Source organism: Agelaius tricolor, unplaced genomic scaffold, assembly GCF_023055355.1.
Source record: "Agelaius tricolor isolate 1412-34295 unplaced genomic scaffold, bAgeTri1.0.p SCAF_2, whole genome shotgun sequence".
NCBI lineage: Eukaryota > Metazoa > Chordata > Aves > Passeriformes > Icteridae > Agelaius > Agelaius tricolor.
The window spans coordinates 7209284-7226055 of NW_027269262.1; the positions used below are offsets into that span (position 1 = coordinate 7209284).

Here is a 16772-nt window from a genome sequence, read left to right on the forward strand (position 1 = left end):
CTTCTGTGCTGATGAAGCTGACCAGACAGTTATGCAGATTTCTCTCTCTGTGTCATAGTCCTGCTGCTGCACAGCAGTGAGTTGAAGTGGCAAAACCTGTACTGTTGATCAACACATCAAATACTTGTTACACCACTGTGCTGAAAATTTACAGTCTAAGAAAACTAGGTCATAATAAATTAATGTAGTTAGGTAGGAGGAGAGGTTTGAACCCTGAAAATATCAGAATACTAGAGTATTAATGTAGTGATCTCAGAGAAAAATCTCACTTATGGTCTCTACAGCCAGTCAGAAAATAGTTGCAGAGAAAACATTGGATTTAGGTGGAGTAGGGTAAAAAAAATTATTTTATATAAATTTAAATAAATAGGTTATTTCTCAGCCTAATCTGAACACTGATTCCATCCAGCCTGTGTATAAAGACTTAAAGAAAAACACAGGCTTTTCTTAAACTGCATACCTACCAAAACCAGTATGAAGTTAAAATCTTCTTTACATATTTTGAAAATACAAAAATTGGGAAATTACAGTTAATCAAAAACTATTTCAGTTCTAGAATCACAGCCACTCATAGCAGAAATGCATCTCACTGGTGATCTTATTCCTGTAGACACACCTTATACCTTATATAAGGTATTTTTCTAGGCTCTCTTAACAGTAATGGCCAGCACCTCTAGAGTCCATTTCTTCACGTCTATTAATATCTTCTAACATATAGTCATTTAGTATCTATTAATGTGTGCAAATAATTCCTCAGGGATATTTCTTTCCTCATTTACAGTAGAAGGAATCAAGTCTCAGCTGAAAGCAGATGCTGGTCTGTTAAATTGTTAGAACTGAGTGTGGTGGTTGCTATCCATGACATCTTTCATCCCTTGAAAGGATGAGATGTGGGATGGGACTGTACTAGGCTGTTTGCAGAGATAATGGCTGTGTCTCTGTTAGTGTTTTAGCTCACTGTGGGACTGTATTTCTCCTTCAAATCAGCCCCATTTACTATGTTGTGTTTCACATTATAGCTGCCTAATGTGTACAAAGTGGGGATCTTTCTGATGAAGTGGAAGATCCACTCCCAGGCAGCATCTAAACCACAATTTACAGCTAGTCCCAAATTGCCCCCCCCCCCCCTTTAAATGTATACTGTGAATGTTGGAGCCTCAGCACCAACTGTTTTGCTCTGCAGAACCATTCCTATTAGGCTGTACTGCTTGCCAACACATACAAAGACACCTGATTCAGATCAACTCCATGTTTCAAACGTGCCCCTTAAAAATACAAAGCAAATATGATGGAGATTTTATGTAAGTATGAAGGAGAAACTAACAGAACTGTACACCATGGAATAAAGGTTGTACTCACCCTGTTTGGGTTGCAGCTGAGTAGAAGGAAGGGGCTGTTGATTCCAAATTCTCTGAGTTTTCTTTTGCTGCTCCTACACCAGAGGTTGCCATGCCCTCATTTTGCATAACTTAAAAGGGTATTTGTTCTCTTGACATGTTTTTTTCATAATAGGTCAGGTTGATTTGAACACTGTAATAGTGAGGTCTGAATTGTGTTGCCACTCATCAACATAAAAATCCTTTGGTAAACAATCTCACCCCTCAAAACCATGTAAGATTAGCTTAAAAATACATAAGATCTTTCAAACTATAGTTTTTATTTACCTGCTGTGTTTTGTGCCTTTGTGATTCATGCTGGCAGGTTACTGTACAACAGTGGTCCTGAGAAAATACCCATTTTCCCAAATTAAAGCTGAGATTTTCAAGTAATCACTGGCTCAAGCAGCCAAAATTTAGGCAAGCTATTCAGTTTAATGTGACTTTACAGGCAGATTTCAAACATCACAAAATCCAAAACTTTGGCCTTTCTGCTGAACTGAGTGTCCCTGTCCACCAGTCCTATTAAGCCTGTCACCTGAGGTATTTCTTGTATGGGTAATGCAGATAGGTGAAGGAGAAGAAAGTCTGTGTAGTGTGGTCTGTTGGAGTACTGGTATTCCAGGCCATTTTATGAGACTGGGCTGAGACTGTTAAGTCTCTGCAGCCAAAGCCTAAGGCAGTTCTTTTGCATGCTGGAACTTTTTTGGAGTGTTTTGGCTAATCATGGCAACAGTCTTACTACTCTTGATTTTCTAATAAGAATTATAAAATATTATAAGTTGGCTGGTTGTCTAGTTATTTGTGTTTAAAGTGACAATCTGGTTTTAATCATTATTTTAAAAGGAAAGAAGGATACTGGGAATTACTTCTGATATTTGTCAGTTCTGCCCATGTTGCATTTTTAAGCATTTCAGCAAAACTGATATTATAATAGGAATGGTGTTTATAAAGAGACTCTTAAATTTCTGTTAAACAACTGTGCTGTGTCTTAAATGACAAGAAATTTTATCTAGCACATGCCAAAGGCATGCTGAAGATTTTTCCAACAGTTCTGATTCGTCTCCTGGAATTCCCTTTTCTTAGAGATACAATATAGACATTAATTTTTTAAGTCAGCTGTTTTAATATTCATTGCAATAAAGAGATTATTCTTCTAGAACCCTCAGCACAACTGTTTCTGCATTGTAAAGCCAAACAAGACTGATTACTGCCAGAATTAATGAGCCTTTCTATACCCATATGTCATATACAGTGTAATTGATCTGCAGTTTAATCACTAACTAAAAATTTAGAACTGAGACAGAACTCAATTCAATGATTCCTTGCAGGCTGTGTTCCTGTGTCAAACCCTTACACAGAAACTTGGAAGACAAAAAGCTTCACTATTCTTAAAGAGCACAAACACACATATTTTGTGCAGCCATTGCAGAACAGGATGAGTGCAGAGTGAAGGGGAGGCAGACTCTGCTGCTCTGCCAAGACCTCTCACGTGGGACAGAGCTGAGCAGAGCCTCAAGCCCACTCTGGTGTCACTGCAGTGCCAAGGGAATTATTACTTTGAGAAAGTTTCCCTAGCAATACGTATTTCATCTTTAAAACTTGCACAGGTTCTGTGAAATTAAATAAATCTACTACATTTTTATAAACATTTCTTATAAATATGTAATCATTGGATAGATTAAGTCCTGTGTTTTGAGGGACGGAATCTCTGTGCCACTGACAGATCCTCAGAAAAGTGGCTGAGAGCTTTTTCTAGAAGGAATAGGAGAAGGTTTGGGTCATCGTGGGTCATTCAGAGAAATGTTTGACCCTAACTTTGCCTTCTTATCTTTAGAAATCAAAGTATTCTACAAAATAAAACTGCTATGTTAATGCCATTTCATATCTAGGAAATTGAAGCACAGAAAGCTAACCCAGCTTTACTGAAACCTGATGAAATTTGGTGGGAGAGCTGCAAAGAGAACCCCCATTTAAGGACTCCCACTTCAGTGCACTATCCACAGAAATGTACTGCCTCCCAGTGCTGTCTAGATATACCAAGCATCTGTGGAGCTGTATTTTTAGGCCTGATATTCTCTTTGTCTGGAACTGGGCCATGAAGATTCACAGTAAGCTCAGGACTGTAAATATCCCTCAGACTTTATGGGAGGAAAACTGGCATAATATCAAAGCAGAACAAGCACTTTCTTAAATTTCAGTTTTGTTAACTACTGTCATACTTGAAAGATTTCCCTGAAAAATAAGAAAATACCCAAGAAAATACCAGCTGCAGCATGTTGTAAACAAGCAAAAATTAGAAAGGACAATTTCTGCAGACTTTATCATGTTATGGCAACAACATCATGTTTTCAGAACTACAAATCATGGGGGTTTCAGGGCGTTTTCAGACTTGATGACTTGTGCTGGTCATTAGGTCATCAACAAAAAATCTTATAATTTCACAGTAATACTGTAAATATTTGTTTTCTCCCAACCCATTTTGTTGTAGGGAAGATCACATATGCCTATATATTTCTGATGCATAGGTCTTTCTCAAAATTGCTCTACCACTAAAATGTTCAGGCTCTGTAGGTAGATCAAAATACTTTTCAAAATGCACAACCTCTTTTTGACACGTTTTTGAAGTGTCTTTGACCTGTGCTGATCCATAGCAAACATGCTTATTCTAAGCTGACATAGAATTCTCTAATGCTGAAGTCTTCTGGAAAGGTGAAAAGAAAAACCTTAAGATGACAGAGATCGAGCAGGACATATGTGCCCATCATTTTTTGTGTGTCATGGCAGCATTAGTCCTCAAGATCATGAGGATTAGTTGTCTCCAGCAAGCACATCACAAATAGTCCTGGAAAAGGTGAGAAAAAATGCAGAGTTCTGCTGCAATCCTGAGTGATTTCCAAGTGAAGTGCCAGGGAGGATCAGAATGGTGCATTGCCTTTGGTGGGACATTGTATGGGTTTGGGGAGCATACTTTTGCAATGTTATAGGGTTGCAAGGTACAGCAGTTGTTTTGCCTGTAAACTGATGAGTCCGTGTCCCTCAGTCTGCTGTTTTCTGAGTGGAAGAATTTTCCCCAGTGAATTAGTGCTCTAAATTAGTTTTTCTGAGACACTGGACCAGTGTGATTAGCATTCACTTTGCACAGGAAAGAGCTTGGATAGCTTCTGCATTCATCTTGCTTTTCTCCAGACACTAGTCCTTCCACTCAGCAGTCATTCCCATGGATACCATTCGTTTCTGATTAACCCAAGAGAACTTCCCCAAACCATGGCTTGCAGGCAGCAATTTCCCATTAAATCCTCCTGCATTGCTTGCAGCCAAAACATTAAAATGTACCAAGAAGGACAGGTAAAATTGATCTTGCCTACAGTGTATTACTTTCTCAGTCTTATTGCCAGATGATAACAGGCAACTAATAAGTAGTTTGTGTTTCTTGGGAAAAACAACTTGGTTAATAACATGAAAAACTCAAGAATCTGAAGAAGTTCCAAAGATATCAGATGAAAATGACAGTCATTCTGCTGACTCTGAGCTATGGGGTTGATGTGGGTCTTAATCTGGGCAGCATGTGAAAATGCTGCCAGTGCTGAGAACAATTTTTGCTACAACACATTATTAATACTTAATGTCTGTGCATTTTATCACTGCAACTGTAGGAGGGTAATTAAACTGTTGCTGTAATTTATGATGACCTTTCTTTATGGATGTTAAATCAGAAGGCAAGGAGGACAATATTAAACTACTTGGTGCTTTTGGACCACCCACTGTTAACAGCAGTCTTTTTCTTTTTCTTTTTCTTTTTCTTTTTCTTTTTCTTTTTCTTTTTCTTTTTCTTTTTCTTTTTCTTTTTCTTTTTCTTTTTCTTTTTCTTTTTCTTTTTCTTTTTCTTTTTCTTTTTCTTTTTCTTCTTCTTCTTCTTCTTCTTCTTCTTTTTCTTTTTCCTCCTCTCCTCTTTTTTTTTGCAGAATGAGGTGGCAATGCTTCTCAAGCCAATATCAGAGAAGATTCAGGAAATCCAGAACTTCAGAGAAAGGAACAGAGGAAGTAAAATGTTCAACCACCTGTCAGCTGTCAGTGAGAGCATCCCTGCCCTTGGGTGGATAGCAGTGGTGAGTGACACATGGTATGGTTGGGAGGGCTGTTAAGAAGCTTCTGGATGGTGCAGCCCAGGATAGTTCCAAATCTTGCAGTGCTCTGCAGTCTCATCTATATAGTTCTTCAGTCTACTACACCCAAGAAGGTAATAAACCTAGTATGTCAGGGGAGGTGTCTGACTAATGTTTTACTTCCTTTCTCCTTCTGTTGTTTCCTGCTACCATGGGGTGATGGTCCTAGTCTCCTAAACCAGGCCCTTATGTCAAGGAGATGAATGATGCTGCTACCTTTTATACTAACAGGGTATTAAAGGACTACAAGAACAGGTATGTTACCAAGCTCCAGTATGGACTAGCCAGAGAACAGAGCGTTAACCATACCAGTAGGGTTCACAGTGCTATCAGGGAAGTGTTTTGTAAACTAAAAAGCATTTGATGAAACCTTCTTGCAGTAGCATAGTTTCCCCTCCTTACCTCTGACCTGCAGCATGCTGCAGTGAGAATGGCAGCAGCATTAGCAGTGCTGGCTTTCACCCTCTGCACATTTTAAGATTAGTTTTAATTTTTCTGGCATTCCAGCATCATGAGCTTATATGCAAATGCCTGTTTACATAGCAACGTGTGGCTAGCTGGCTGCTGTGCATCCTCCTCTCATTTGTGCTCTCATACTGTTGCTGTTCTTGCTCTTGGCTTGAAAATGTGTATTTAGGTGGAAGATATATACAGATTCAAATTCCATAGCTCCTGATTTGATTTTTCTCTGCACCACTTCACTATTCTTAAAGAGCACAAGGAATTCACAAAAAAAGTTCCATGAATGATATCTGTGAACTGATGGAGAAAGAGAAAAAAATTCAGGTCCTTCTTATGCCCTCTTTGAAAAGTCAAGTATAAATCCTGCTGACTTGATGCTTTTGAAGGCCAGATTTTGGCTCTTGATTTTCATATCCCAGTGAAGAACAGTATTTGCTATTGAATTTTTCCTCATTAGTGAGGAGAAGGTTTTAAGTATTAAAACCTTTCACATGTATTTATGTTTCTTGAATATGTAGAAATAGAAATTATATGCTATACATAATATGTTATTTTATATATATTATATGTTATATCTTATTCCTAAAGCCTGAGTTTACCTACTGAAGGTAGTAACTGATGCTGGGGTAACTGATGATTTTTACAGCATAGTATCAGTGTTTACACTGGAGAAAAAAAATGTCTCGTGTAATGGTATAAATGGAGTACATTATTTAGGTATTTAATTCTTCCTTTAATGAGGAATTATTTTCCTGTTTTTCACTGAATCAGACCACAATGTCTTTCAAAGTATGGAAGGCTTTCCCTTGACTTCAGTAGGCTTTGGATTAAACCTGTTGACCCAGGTGCTCCACATTATTAAGGATAAAATTCCAAAGGAAATAAATAGAAGGTAGACACACAAATCCTTGTAAGCAATCACTATTCACTAATAATTTGTTATAACTATGGACTTCATCCTACAAGCAGCTTTTCTCTTCATTATTTCCTGGTTTCATTTATGAGTCCCATTGAAGGACTAACAACAAAGATTCTAAAGCCAACTTTGACTTGTACTTTAAAAATTCTTCATGTATACATATTTTAGTCCGATGACTGTAACATGACCCAGTATTGCCCTGGCCACATTTGAACATGGCAGCCAGAATATCTTACAGAATCCATGGGTATTTAATTTTCTAAAGTTCAGTACCCTGAAATTGTGTATGGGTACCTGCTGTAAGGCTCAATGTGCCTTTAGTGCTTTTTCAGTTGACTTTGAGCCTGAGAAGAATAGTGACACACATTTCTAGCAGGAAGCACTCTCTGCTAGAGGCATCCTTTGCTCTTGTTTGTCCTCTAGAAGGATCTAGAAGCTTTCCAATGTAGTAGCTTCAGTCTTTGCAGCACTGGGCTGGTTGTCTGCCTGCTAACTGATTTGTCCATGGCTTTTAGCCAGTCATTGGGTTTTGCCTGCTTTAAGCAAGAGCAGCACTGCTCTCTGTTTTTAAATAAATTCACAGATAAATATTGCCTCTGTTTTTACAGTGACACACGCCATGTTGATTGGGTGAAGTCATATCTGAACATCTGGTCTGAGCTTCAAGCTTATATCAAAGAGCATCACACGACAGGTCTCACCTGGAGTAAAACTGTAAGTACTCTTTCTTTCTTCAAGAAGAACCATAAAAAGCCAGTAACCTCTTTGTCTTCTAATGTGGGTCATTAGCTCAGGAAAAATAAATATCTATGCCAGGAACAGAAGTCATGGTCCATGGATTTCCCAGCCAAGCCAATAAATGTTTGACATATAGGTGGAGATGTTCAGGCCATTATGGCACATGTTTGGAGGAAGAGAAAATAAATAGTTGGGATTATTATAGCCATAACCCTTAGCTGCAGATGGTAAAGAGAGACAGACACAGTTCTCCATGTCTGTAGAAGGTATGCAAAAAATAGAAGGACATGTCAGACCAAAGGAAAGGGAGGGGGCATGTCATGGAAAGAAGAAGGATGGTGGGAAGAATCTGAGCGAAGAGAGAGATTTAATAACAGGGAAGACAAAGACAAGGGATACATAATTTTGTAGATGTATAGCTTTATAAAACTATTATTTTAGATATATAGAAATAGCTTCTGGAAACAGAGAGAGTAAATATAACTGCATACCTAATTATTTATGCTCCTTATATAACCTGCTTCTGTGTGTTACATATGAGATGGCAGCAATGAATATTTTTCTCTAAGAGAGGTGTAAACATGAAAAATTAATTTTACGTTGGGTATAAATGTAAGAGTTTATGTCCACCTTCTACATTGATACAGTGTTCTATTTTACTTTAATAATGTGCTCGTGTTTATCATCAGATTAGGAGAACTGCTGAAAAGTATAAAAAATGTAATCATCCTGCTCTTTACTGATATCATCTCCTAAACCTACCATATACTTGCACATGCAGTCTTTCACACCAAATTTATAATTTCTTAGGTGTACACAAATATCATTATTTTTAATTTTAATATTCAGAGGACTAATACAGGTCACCATTTAGTTCTCAAAACAAACAGTTTTAAGAACTTGGGAACATAGGGAAGTGAAGTAGAACTTTCAGATTAATGGCCTTCCAATCCAAACCATTCTGTGATTCTATGAAATGGAGCTTAACATGGAATAAGAGCTGCAACACCCTTCCTGTGAAGATAGGCTGAGAGAGTTGAGATTTTTTTCAGCCTGGAGAAGAGAAGGCTTCATAGAGACCTTTTTGTAACATTGCAATATATAAAGTGGGCTTGTGAGAAAGACTGGGAAAGACATCACCAAGGCAGGCTTGTAATGACAGGACAGAGGGCAGTAGTTTTAAATTGAAAGATTGAATATAAGGAAGAAATTTTTTATTTTGAGGGTGATGAGACACTGGAACAGGTTGCCCAGAGAAGCTGTAGATGCCCCATCCCTGGAAGTGTTCAAGGCCAGGTTGGGTGGGACTCTGATCAACGTGGTCTATGAAAGGTGTCCCTGCCCATGTCAGGGGGTTGGAACTGGATGATCTTCAAGGTCCCTTCCAGCCAAACATTCCCTTGATTCTATGGTACCTGGAAACGTTGTTTTCTCTCTCCCTCAATGGAGGTTATAACCATGTGAAGAGAATGTAGGTTACTTGTGCTCAGCAACAGGCTGCAGCTTTCTCTTCATAGCCTTCATGAGGCATTGTACAAGGCCTTTCAGTTCTCAAGTATTTGAGTGCAGGTTCAAACATGGGAGAGAACTGTGATCTGCACGTACATCTTAGTCTGAAGCAATGCAAAAATGTTTGAACAGGATAAATTAGAAGACTGTAATTATTAGCTACGTTGTAAGTTTCTATAGTAAAAAATTTAACTATTAATCATGATTCCTTTATTTAGTACAGAATTTCACACTTGGTGCATCCTATTCTGTTATGATCAGTGAACGCGAGAAGACCTAATGATTGCTAAATTATTATTACAAAAGGAAAAGGAATTGTAGTACCCCATTAGCTGAATTAGCCTGAGAATCTGGGACATAATTCATTCTGTTAATACAGAAAAGGAATAATCGTCACCTTTAATAGAACTTCACAAATATGGAAATAGTGTTATAAGGTAAAGACTTGTTAGAGCCATTTGGTCAAACAGGAGGAGCTCTCAGTGCTGGTGAGTACTGGTTGTCTTACTCAGAAGGGTAGTTGTTGCAGATTAAGTTTGACTGGTCCTAAAACCAGTACCTCAGTCATTGTGTCTTTATATTTCTCTGTCTTCAGCTGTCCAAGAAATTGCTGAAATCTAGGTGTGACTTGTTTATTTATATTAAGCATCATTTCCTGCCAACAGTGCTCATTCCATCATGAGTGATGAGCCCATCACTGCATGTGAAGTACTGATTTCACTTCACTTTGGATATCACTCATATCTGGAAGTTGTCTTGGACATATGCTTCATTTAAATTATCCTTTATGTGATACAAGTCTCAAAGATTAAATTGCAGACTCATTTTTATGGATGTATATATTTTTTAAGTTTTACTATATGTGTATGTAAGAAAATTAGAATCCAGTAAGTTAGCAGGTTGTTTAAATCGCTTAAATGTTATTTAAATATTTCTGTGAAGCTTGGTAACAAATACATTCCAGAAAGTAACGAGCTGCTCAAGTGATAATTTCATTTTTGTTATACATTTTACAGTGAGGAAGGAAGTCACAGATTCACATTGTGTGAAGTTAAGCATAAAGGTCTGCAGAAGCAGGGTCTAGACAAAAAATGTGATATATAAAAAGGCTGTAGATATATTCCAGACACAGTTGTTAATCATTGCACACAGCAGCTTCCACTTATGTGCATAAAAGGAAAAAAGGAAAAAGCATTAGTTTGGCAAGGCGTTAACAAAGTGGAACATTTATGAGAGGCAGACATTGGTGTAAAAAAGGTATTTTATTATAGAGGGGGAGAGAAAGAGAGAAATGTCTTGGGGCATGTAAGTACAGATTTCAAAGTGTATTATACCAATAATTTACCCTTCATATCTGCAGAAGTCAACAAAGCAATGCATGAAGTTTCTATAAAAAGCTCTTAAGTAGCACATTTGGATATTTCTAACGAGAGTGAAGAGTCAGGAAGAATATTAACTACTTCTTCTCTCCCAGCTGTATTGTCAATGCTTGAACTCCAACAACCCCAGGAGCATAAGCCTAGATCAGAGGATTTCCTATGCTTGGGTTTCCAAAAAGGGGACAGGATTTTTGAGTTGGTGCTTGGCCCACTAAGCTATACTGTGGTGTGCACATTTGTGTGCGTGCAGTATCTCAAAGCTGTGCCATTTCTAGCCCCCCATATCCTTCCATCAAGCTGCACATGGCAGCTGCAGCCAGCCTTGGAACAGATCACTAGTACACACAGGAAAGTGTTCCTGGCTCTGGCAGCAGGCACACAGGCAGACACTTCAGAGGAAAGAGAAAGAAATGTCTTAATAAATTAGAAGACAGACACAAAAACTGGTGCAAAGGATTGAAATAATGTTCGAGCAGTCACTTCTGACAATAACACTTATCTCTATCTGCTTTATAAAAAGTTTGTGATAAAAACAGATGTTCATGGATTTTTGGATCTAACACAGTTCTGTCTTACTTTGGTTGTGCCAAATTGTGTGACAATATTTTACGTATTAAGGGCACTCTATTGAAATGTGTGCCTGTGTGAGGAGAAAGCCAAGGAAATAGTGAAGAATGTAGTGTATTCAAGAATACGCATAGAAGGAAATAGTGTAGTTAAGGACCTTTAGACTTCTGTGCATCTGAACCTGTTTTGCTCCTCGTGGGGAGTGGTGGTACAGAACCAGACTGGACTGTGTAAGCTGGCATTTCAAGGCATGATGGATATGGTTAGGATATTTGATGGTACTGTGCTCACAGAACAAAAGTACGTATCTAATGTATGTTTGTGAGCAGGATTGTCCCAGAGAGTAAAAAGTTCCATGTATTTTCAACATAATCTGAAATAGTCATTTTCATTCATTGATTGTGCCTATGGAAGACAAAATATGCTTGTCAGTGCAAGTCAGATGGATCTACAATATTTCCTTAAAAGTGTAATTTTGTAGTTTGTTATCTTGGATGTAAAGTGTCCTTCTGCCTCCTACACCTTGTGCTGAGTGGCCATTCACTATACTCACTACATCTCAATTTAGCTATCTTGGCAATGGGGACAATAAGCAATTACCAGCCTAATGGAGATTTGTTTTAATTTGCTACCAGATATGACATTCTTAGATGTCAGTGAGTCTTTGGAAAAAGCTGTTGTTACACTGAAATATTTTAAGTGCCCAGGGTAGCATGCAATAATTGTCATTTTTGCTTGCTACAGCTTTCTGTTTTTAACAAGCAATCCACAGCTGTAATGGTGACCTGTCCTTTTTCACAAGAATGCCTAATGAAAAGTTGGTTTGCTGCAAGGCCTGCATGAGTAATCTGGGGGAAGTGAATCTTCAGCTCCTATTTCTGTAGGTTAACCTTGCAGCAAGAAAACAACCAGTAATAATAAAGAGACTGCTGTAGTTTTCCATATATCAAATAAGATTTAAGACACAAATCTTGCTCAAAGATAATTGTCTTGAATGTTTCAGTTGCAGGTGGATCTGTACTTAACATTTTCTTCTTTGTATACAATAGTAATTTAGGATAGATTTTACCAGCAGAATACAGAATTTCACTCAAGTGATAAGTGAAATCCTCTCTCCCTTTACAAATCAAAACAACTTAGGATGAAGTCTGCACATCTTTAAAAGCAGTTGAGATTTATTTAAATCCTGTTACCATTGACGCCAGTATCTTCAAGTATTTTTTTCCCCTGAAATAGCATTTTTAAAAACATTTATTACTCCTTAGATAGTACTCTAAAAACATTCTTTAAAAGCTGAAAATCTCCACAAGCTCCACACCAAGAAGTACCATCATAATTCCTACATTAGCCGTATTGAGTGCAATTATCCTAGTCTCAGTGCAGACTTGGGCATTTTATTCTAGTCTAAAATAATTACCTCCAGACATTTTCTTATAAATTGGCCCTGCCTTTCTCCTGTTCTATCAAAACATTTTCCTGTAATACATCATCTCTGTACATATTGATGTGAACAAGCTGCAGAAGACCAACTTCTGCAGGCAAAAGCCTCCTATTATCTGTCCAGTATCTCTTCTGTGCTGTGTTTAGTTTGACCTACTTATCAAGCAGCCATCATCTGAGCCACTTCACTAAAGCTAAAGGTCAAAACTGTAGTGCCAAATTCCAGCCACAGCCAGGACTGCAATCCCAGAGGCCTTATTCCGATAGAAGGAAGGGCAGCACAGATACACCAATTTAGATGCCTGTATCTTGGAGAAGACGTAGACATTTCCACAGTGCTCAGTTTTTCTCAGTAATAGCCTTTTCTCTCCTTTTCTGTATACCTTCCGTTCCTTTCTCTACCCTTCCCAATTCCCTTTTTTTTTTTTTTGTTGAAAAAATTGCATCCTTTAGTTGTAAGTGTTTCTTTCTCAGAATAGGCAGTGTTCTGGTTTTTGGTGCAGGGTCAATTAAAAAACTGGCTATCCTGCCACCTCTACAATAGTTGCCTCTTTGGTGGAGACTGCCTCAATCACATCCCTGTCCCTTTGAAAGAAAGTATTTTTACTCTCTTATTCCAACAGTGGGTGAAAATATTTGTCTTTACTGTATATCAATTGTATTCTCTAACTTGGAACAAGCACCATTCAGACATGTTAGGGGAAAAACTGGGCGAGGCCTGCAGCCTAGTTCCAGTGGAAAAGGGAAAGGAAATACAAAATTGAAAGTGTGGAAGAGAGAAAAGGAAAGGTATATCTTTTAAAACTTCACTATCTTGCTAAAGGGATTGGTCTTTTTTTAAACCAAATTTTTCTATAAGTAAAAGATGGTTGAATCTGCCTGTTGGAGCACATTACGTGTTGGCAATTACATTATCATACAGTTCTCAAATGATTTAGAGAGAGCATAGCTGTATAAAACTTTTCTGGTTGGGTAGCTCTGAAGATGTGAGCATCATTTTAAATCCTGAACAGATGATGAATGGCAAAAGTATATTACAGGGGGCTGCAAAGCTTGAAAACTCTGCAGATAAATAATTCTGCTGAGACTCAGTAACAAGAAAAGAACGGAGCCGGGTTTTTCTTGCTTTGTGTTTTAACTGACAAAGATTACAGGCCCTGTAAGTCAGCTGTTTCATCCAGTAAATTGCAGCTCTCTAAACAGCATAACTCCTTGCAGACAGGTGGCTTAAATAGAGTAGGTAATAGAACTGTTGTGCTAAGCTACTTTTACACAAAAAACACCTTAACAAGAGCTCTGTGCCTCTGAGTCACAGTCCACCTGTTCCCAGAGGTTGATATGTGATATTTTGAGCTTCACAATTCTTGTCTTTGGCTGTGCATATGTATGAAAAGAACAATACAGAATGCCGTAATAATTTTAGGTGTGAAACTAGGATTACTATAAAGGGGGAGAAAACAGTGATATTCTTCCTTTTTTGGGGGGGACGGGGGGAAGAATGTATTCCCCATTAGGATTCCTGTTTGTCTGCTGCCATGAAAAGAAGGCTTTTCAATAAATTAAGGGAGGGATTTCATGACCTCTCTCTAAGCCACCTGTTGCTAGAGCTGCAAATAGTTACTTACCTCTTAATAGGAATGACCAACAAAATAGGTACTGTATATCATACACATGCATGTATCATTTATTTAAATGCATTATATAGATGCTTATAATCTTCTGGCTCCGAGTAAACTCAACCATTGCAGCCACAAGAAACTAATTGTTCAGATGCTCCCCAGCCCGTTCCCAGCACAAGAACTTTGTTGCCCTCAGTGTCCATGCAGCACTGTGTCAGCCAAAAGCTGGATAAACACAGAGGAACACTGTGGGTGTTTGTACAGGGTCTGGCACGTAAGCCCCTCATATCCCCAGAGATAGGAGCCTCTGACTGGGGCTCCTTGCTGCTGCACTTCTACAAATATAGTAACAGTGACATGGAAGGCTAACCCAGGGAGCCGTTCATTAAGAATAGCTCAGAAAATAGTAACATCTGTGATAAGACATAAAAAGAAATTCTTACTGTCTCTCGTAGCTGGGCTCAGACCTGAAGACACATCAAGCTGCATATGGCCACTGAAAATTAGTGACAGTATGGCATCCAGAGCACTTGTGCTATATCTGAACAGCATTTTATTTCTCTCACAAGATTGCTTTGGCCTGTGCTCCGGGGGAAGGAAGCCTTTAGGAGAAATGTGCTTAAGAAGGCCCAGCTTCTCAAAAGCAAACGGCATCACTCAGCTCTGCTGTAATTTCAAGAGAATTAAATGAGAATTTCAACCAGGCAGCTATCTCAACATAAACAATCATTTATTTCTTCCAGCAAGGCAGTTAGGTGAGAAAAAGAAGTGTACCTCACCCTTCAGCCAGTTGTACAAGATGAAGGTAGAGATACAACATACTTTGAGGCTGTACCACAATCCTGCAAACCTGCACAGTGAAATTTATCAGACCCAGCAATGTGAGCAGCATCAGACACTGTTGCTAAAGGAAGCTTCTCTGCCACAGTCAATGGGAGGCCCTTGGGCCTCTCTGCAGATGGCTTGGGGCTATCCAGCAAGGAGCAAACCCTGATTCATTCCTGTCACCCCATTTAGAGCATGGGTGGAAGCTGAAGACAGCCCTGGGGGGAACTTTCTGAAATGTTTTATCCCCTATAGAGCTCTTAGTACATGGCCACAGAACCTGCATCTCCTGTTCCTGATACGACCTTTCTCAGGGAATTACATTTTCCTCCATTTCAAAAAGCTCCAGGAGCACATTTCAAAGTACTCAAGTTCACTATGATGCAAAGGTACCAGGTTATAAGTTACAGCTTACTTTTGTGTTATATTTTCACACAGTAAGGATGACTCTATCTGTTGCCCCCTGCTAATTCTCACTAGGAGCATATTTGTAAATGATGGAAAAATGACCACACAAACATGTTAATAGGAGCAGTCAGCAATCAGTGTAACTTGATGTGTGTATGCAGACACCACAGCACTGAGAGCAGCAGCTGTTGCCGAGGCAAACAGCTGAAATAAAAGAGGAAGAAAGGCAGCTTGCAAACAACCGCCTTCACTGGTCCAAATGGCTCCTAATACTTTTTATGTAAAGACACACTGTTGTTAACATCTGCGTGAAGTTAATCTGAAGAGTTGTTTGCAAATAGCAAAGCTGCTAAGCACCTGCTGCTTTAGGATAGATGAACTTTTGTGGGCATGTAACATGCTATTTTGTTCCCAGCAGCTCTCACAAACACCACCCTATACAGAACAGACATGAATGGACTTTGTGAAGGGAACTTCTGTTGAAATTGGATAGGACTATACACAAGTATTACCAGATACCAGAACAGTTTAAGAGCCTGGTTCAGAAGTATTCTAGAGCCTGAAGGATGTAAGTTGTCTTAGAAGAGGAACTAAGGAAAGCAAAGTAATTGTCAGTGACTGAGGTTGGTAACTTGGAGGTTCATTTATTAATAGATGTCAAAATGAATTAAAAAAAAAACAAAAACCTGGAAAACCTACTTCACTTGGCTGATTTTTAAGTTGCCCTTTACATCAGTGTGTCTGAGTGCAGCACAGGTCCCATCTTCCTGGCATGCAGGGAATGCAAGAAGTGAAATGCATATTCTACGTTTCCAGTTCACTTTTGCGCTTTCTGCCCCCTTTTGAGAATTTCCCTGAGCCACTCTCCCACAAAGAATTTCACCTCATATGAATTTTTATTTGATTTCAGTTAGGTACGTTAAAATGGCAAGGAAAAGAAGACTGTAGCCAGAGTTAGACTGTACTGTTCTTCCCAGCAGGTCTGTGCACCTTCTCATTAGTGAGACTTGTCGGTCTTTTCCATGCCATTTTATTTCAACGGGAGATTGCCCTTCTGGAGTCCATGTTGTAAGATGGGAGATCTACAGTGGAGCAGTTGAACCATGTACTTTAGAGACCTTTTTTTCCTGTGATTTCTCTTTCAATTTTGCCTGGCCTAATTTATGATTGAAATTGTTTGCAGTTTCCAGAATGACCCTAGATGTTGAAAATGGCATGCTACAATATCAGTTAGCTTGTGTAGCTGTAACTCAGGTCTTAAACTAGACAAGATTTGCCATGCAGGAGAAAAGCTAACTACCAGGGTTTAGTCTGTCTTTTATTTCTATGACTGCACAAAATAAAGGAGTGGGAAGGGTGACAGA

General features: G+C 38.7%; 1 protein-coding gene across 1 annotated transcript in view; it reads left to right on the forward strand.

The window, feature by feature from the left end:
* The window catches only part of CAP2 (cyclase associated actin cytoskeleton regulatory protein 2), a 70914-nt gene that overhangs the window by 40256 nt on the left and 13886 nt on the right, over window positions 1-16772 (forward strand). The window contains exons 5-7 of the mRNA XM_071451684.1: window positions 5342-5485; window positions 5712-5797; window positions 7532-7637. Coding sequence (XP_071307785.1) covers window positions 5342-5485; window positions 5712-5797; window positions 7532-7637 — 336 coding nt within the window. The remainder of the gene's footprint in view (window positions 1-5341; window positions 5486-5711; window positions 5798-7531; window positions 7638-16772) is intronic.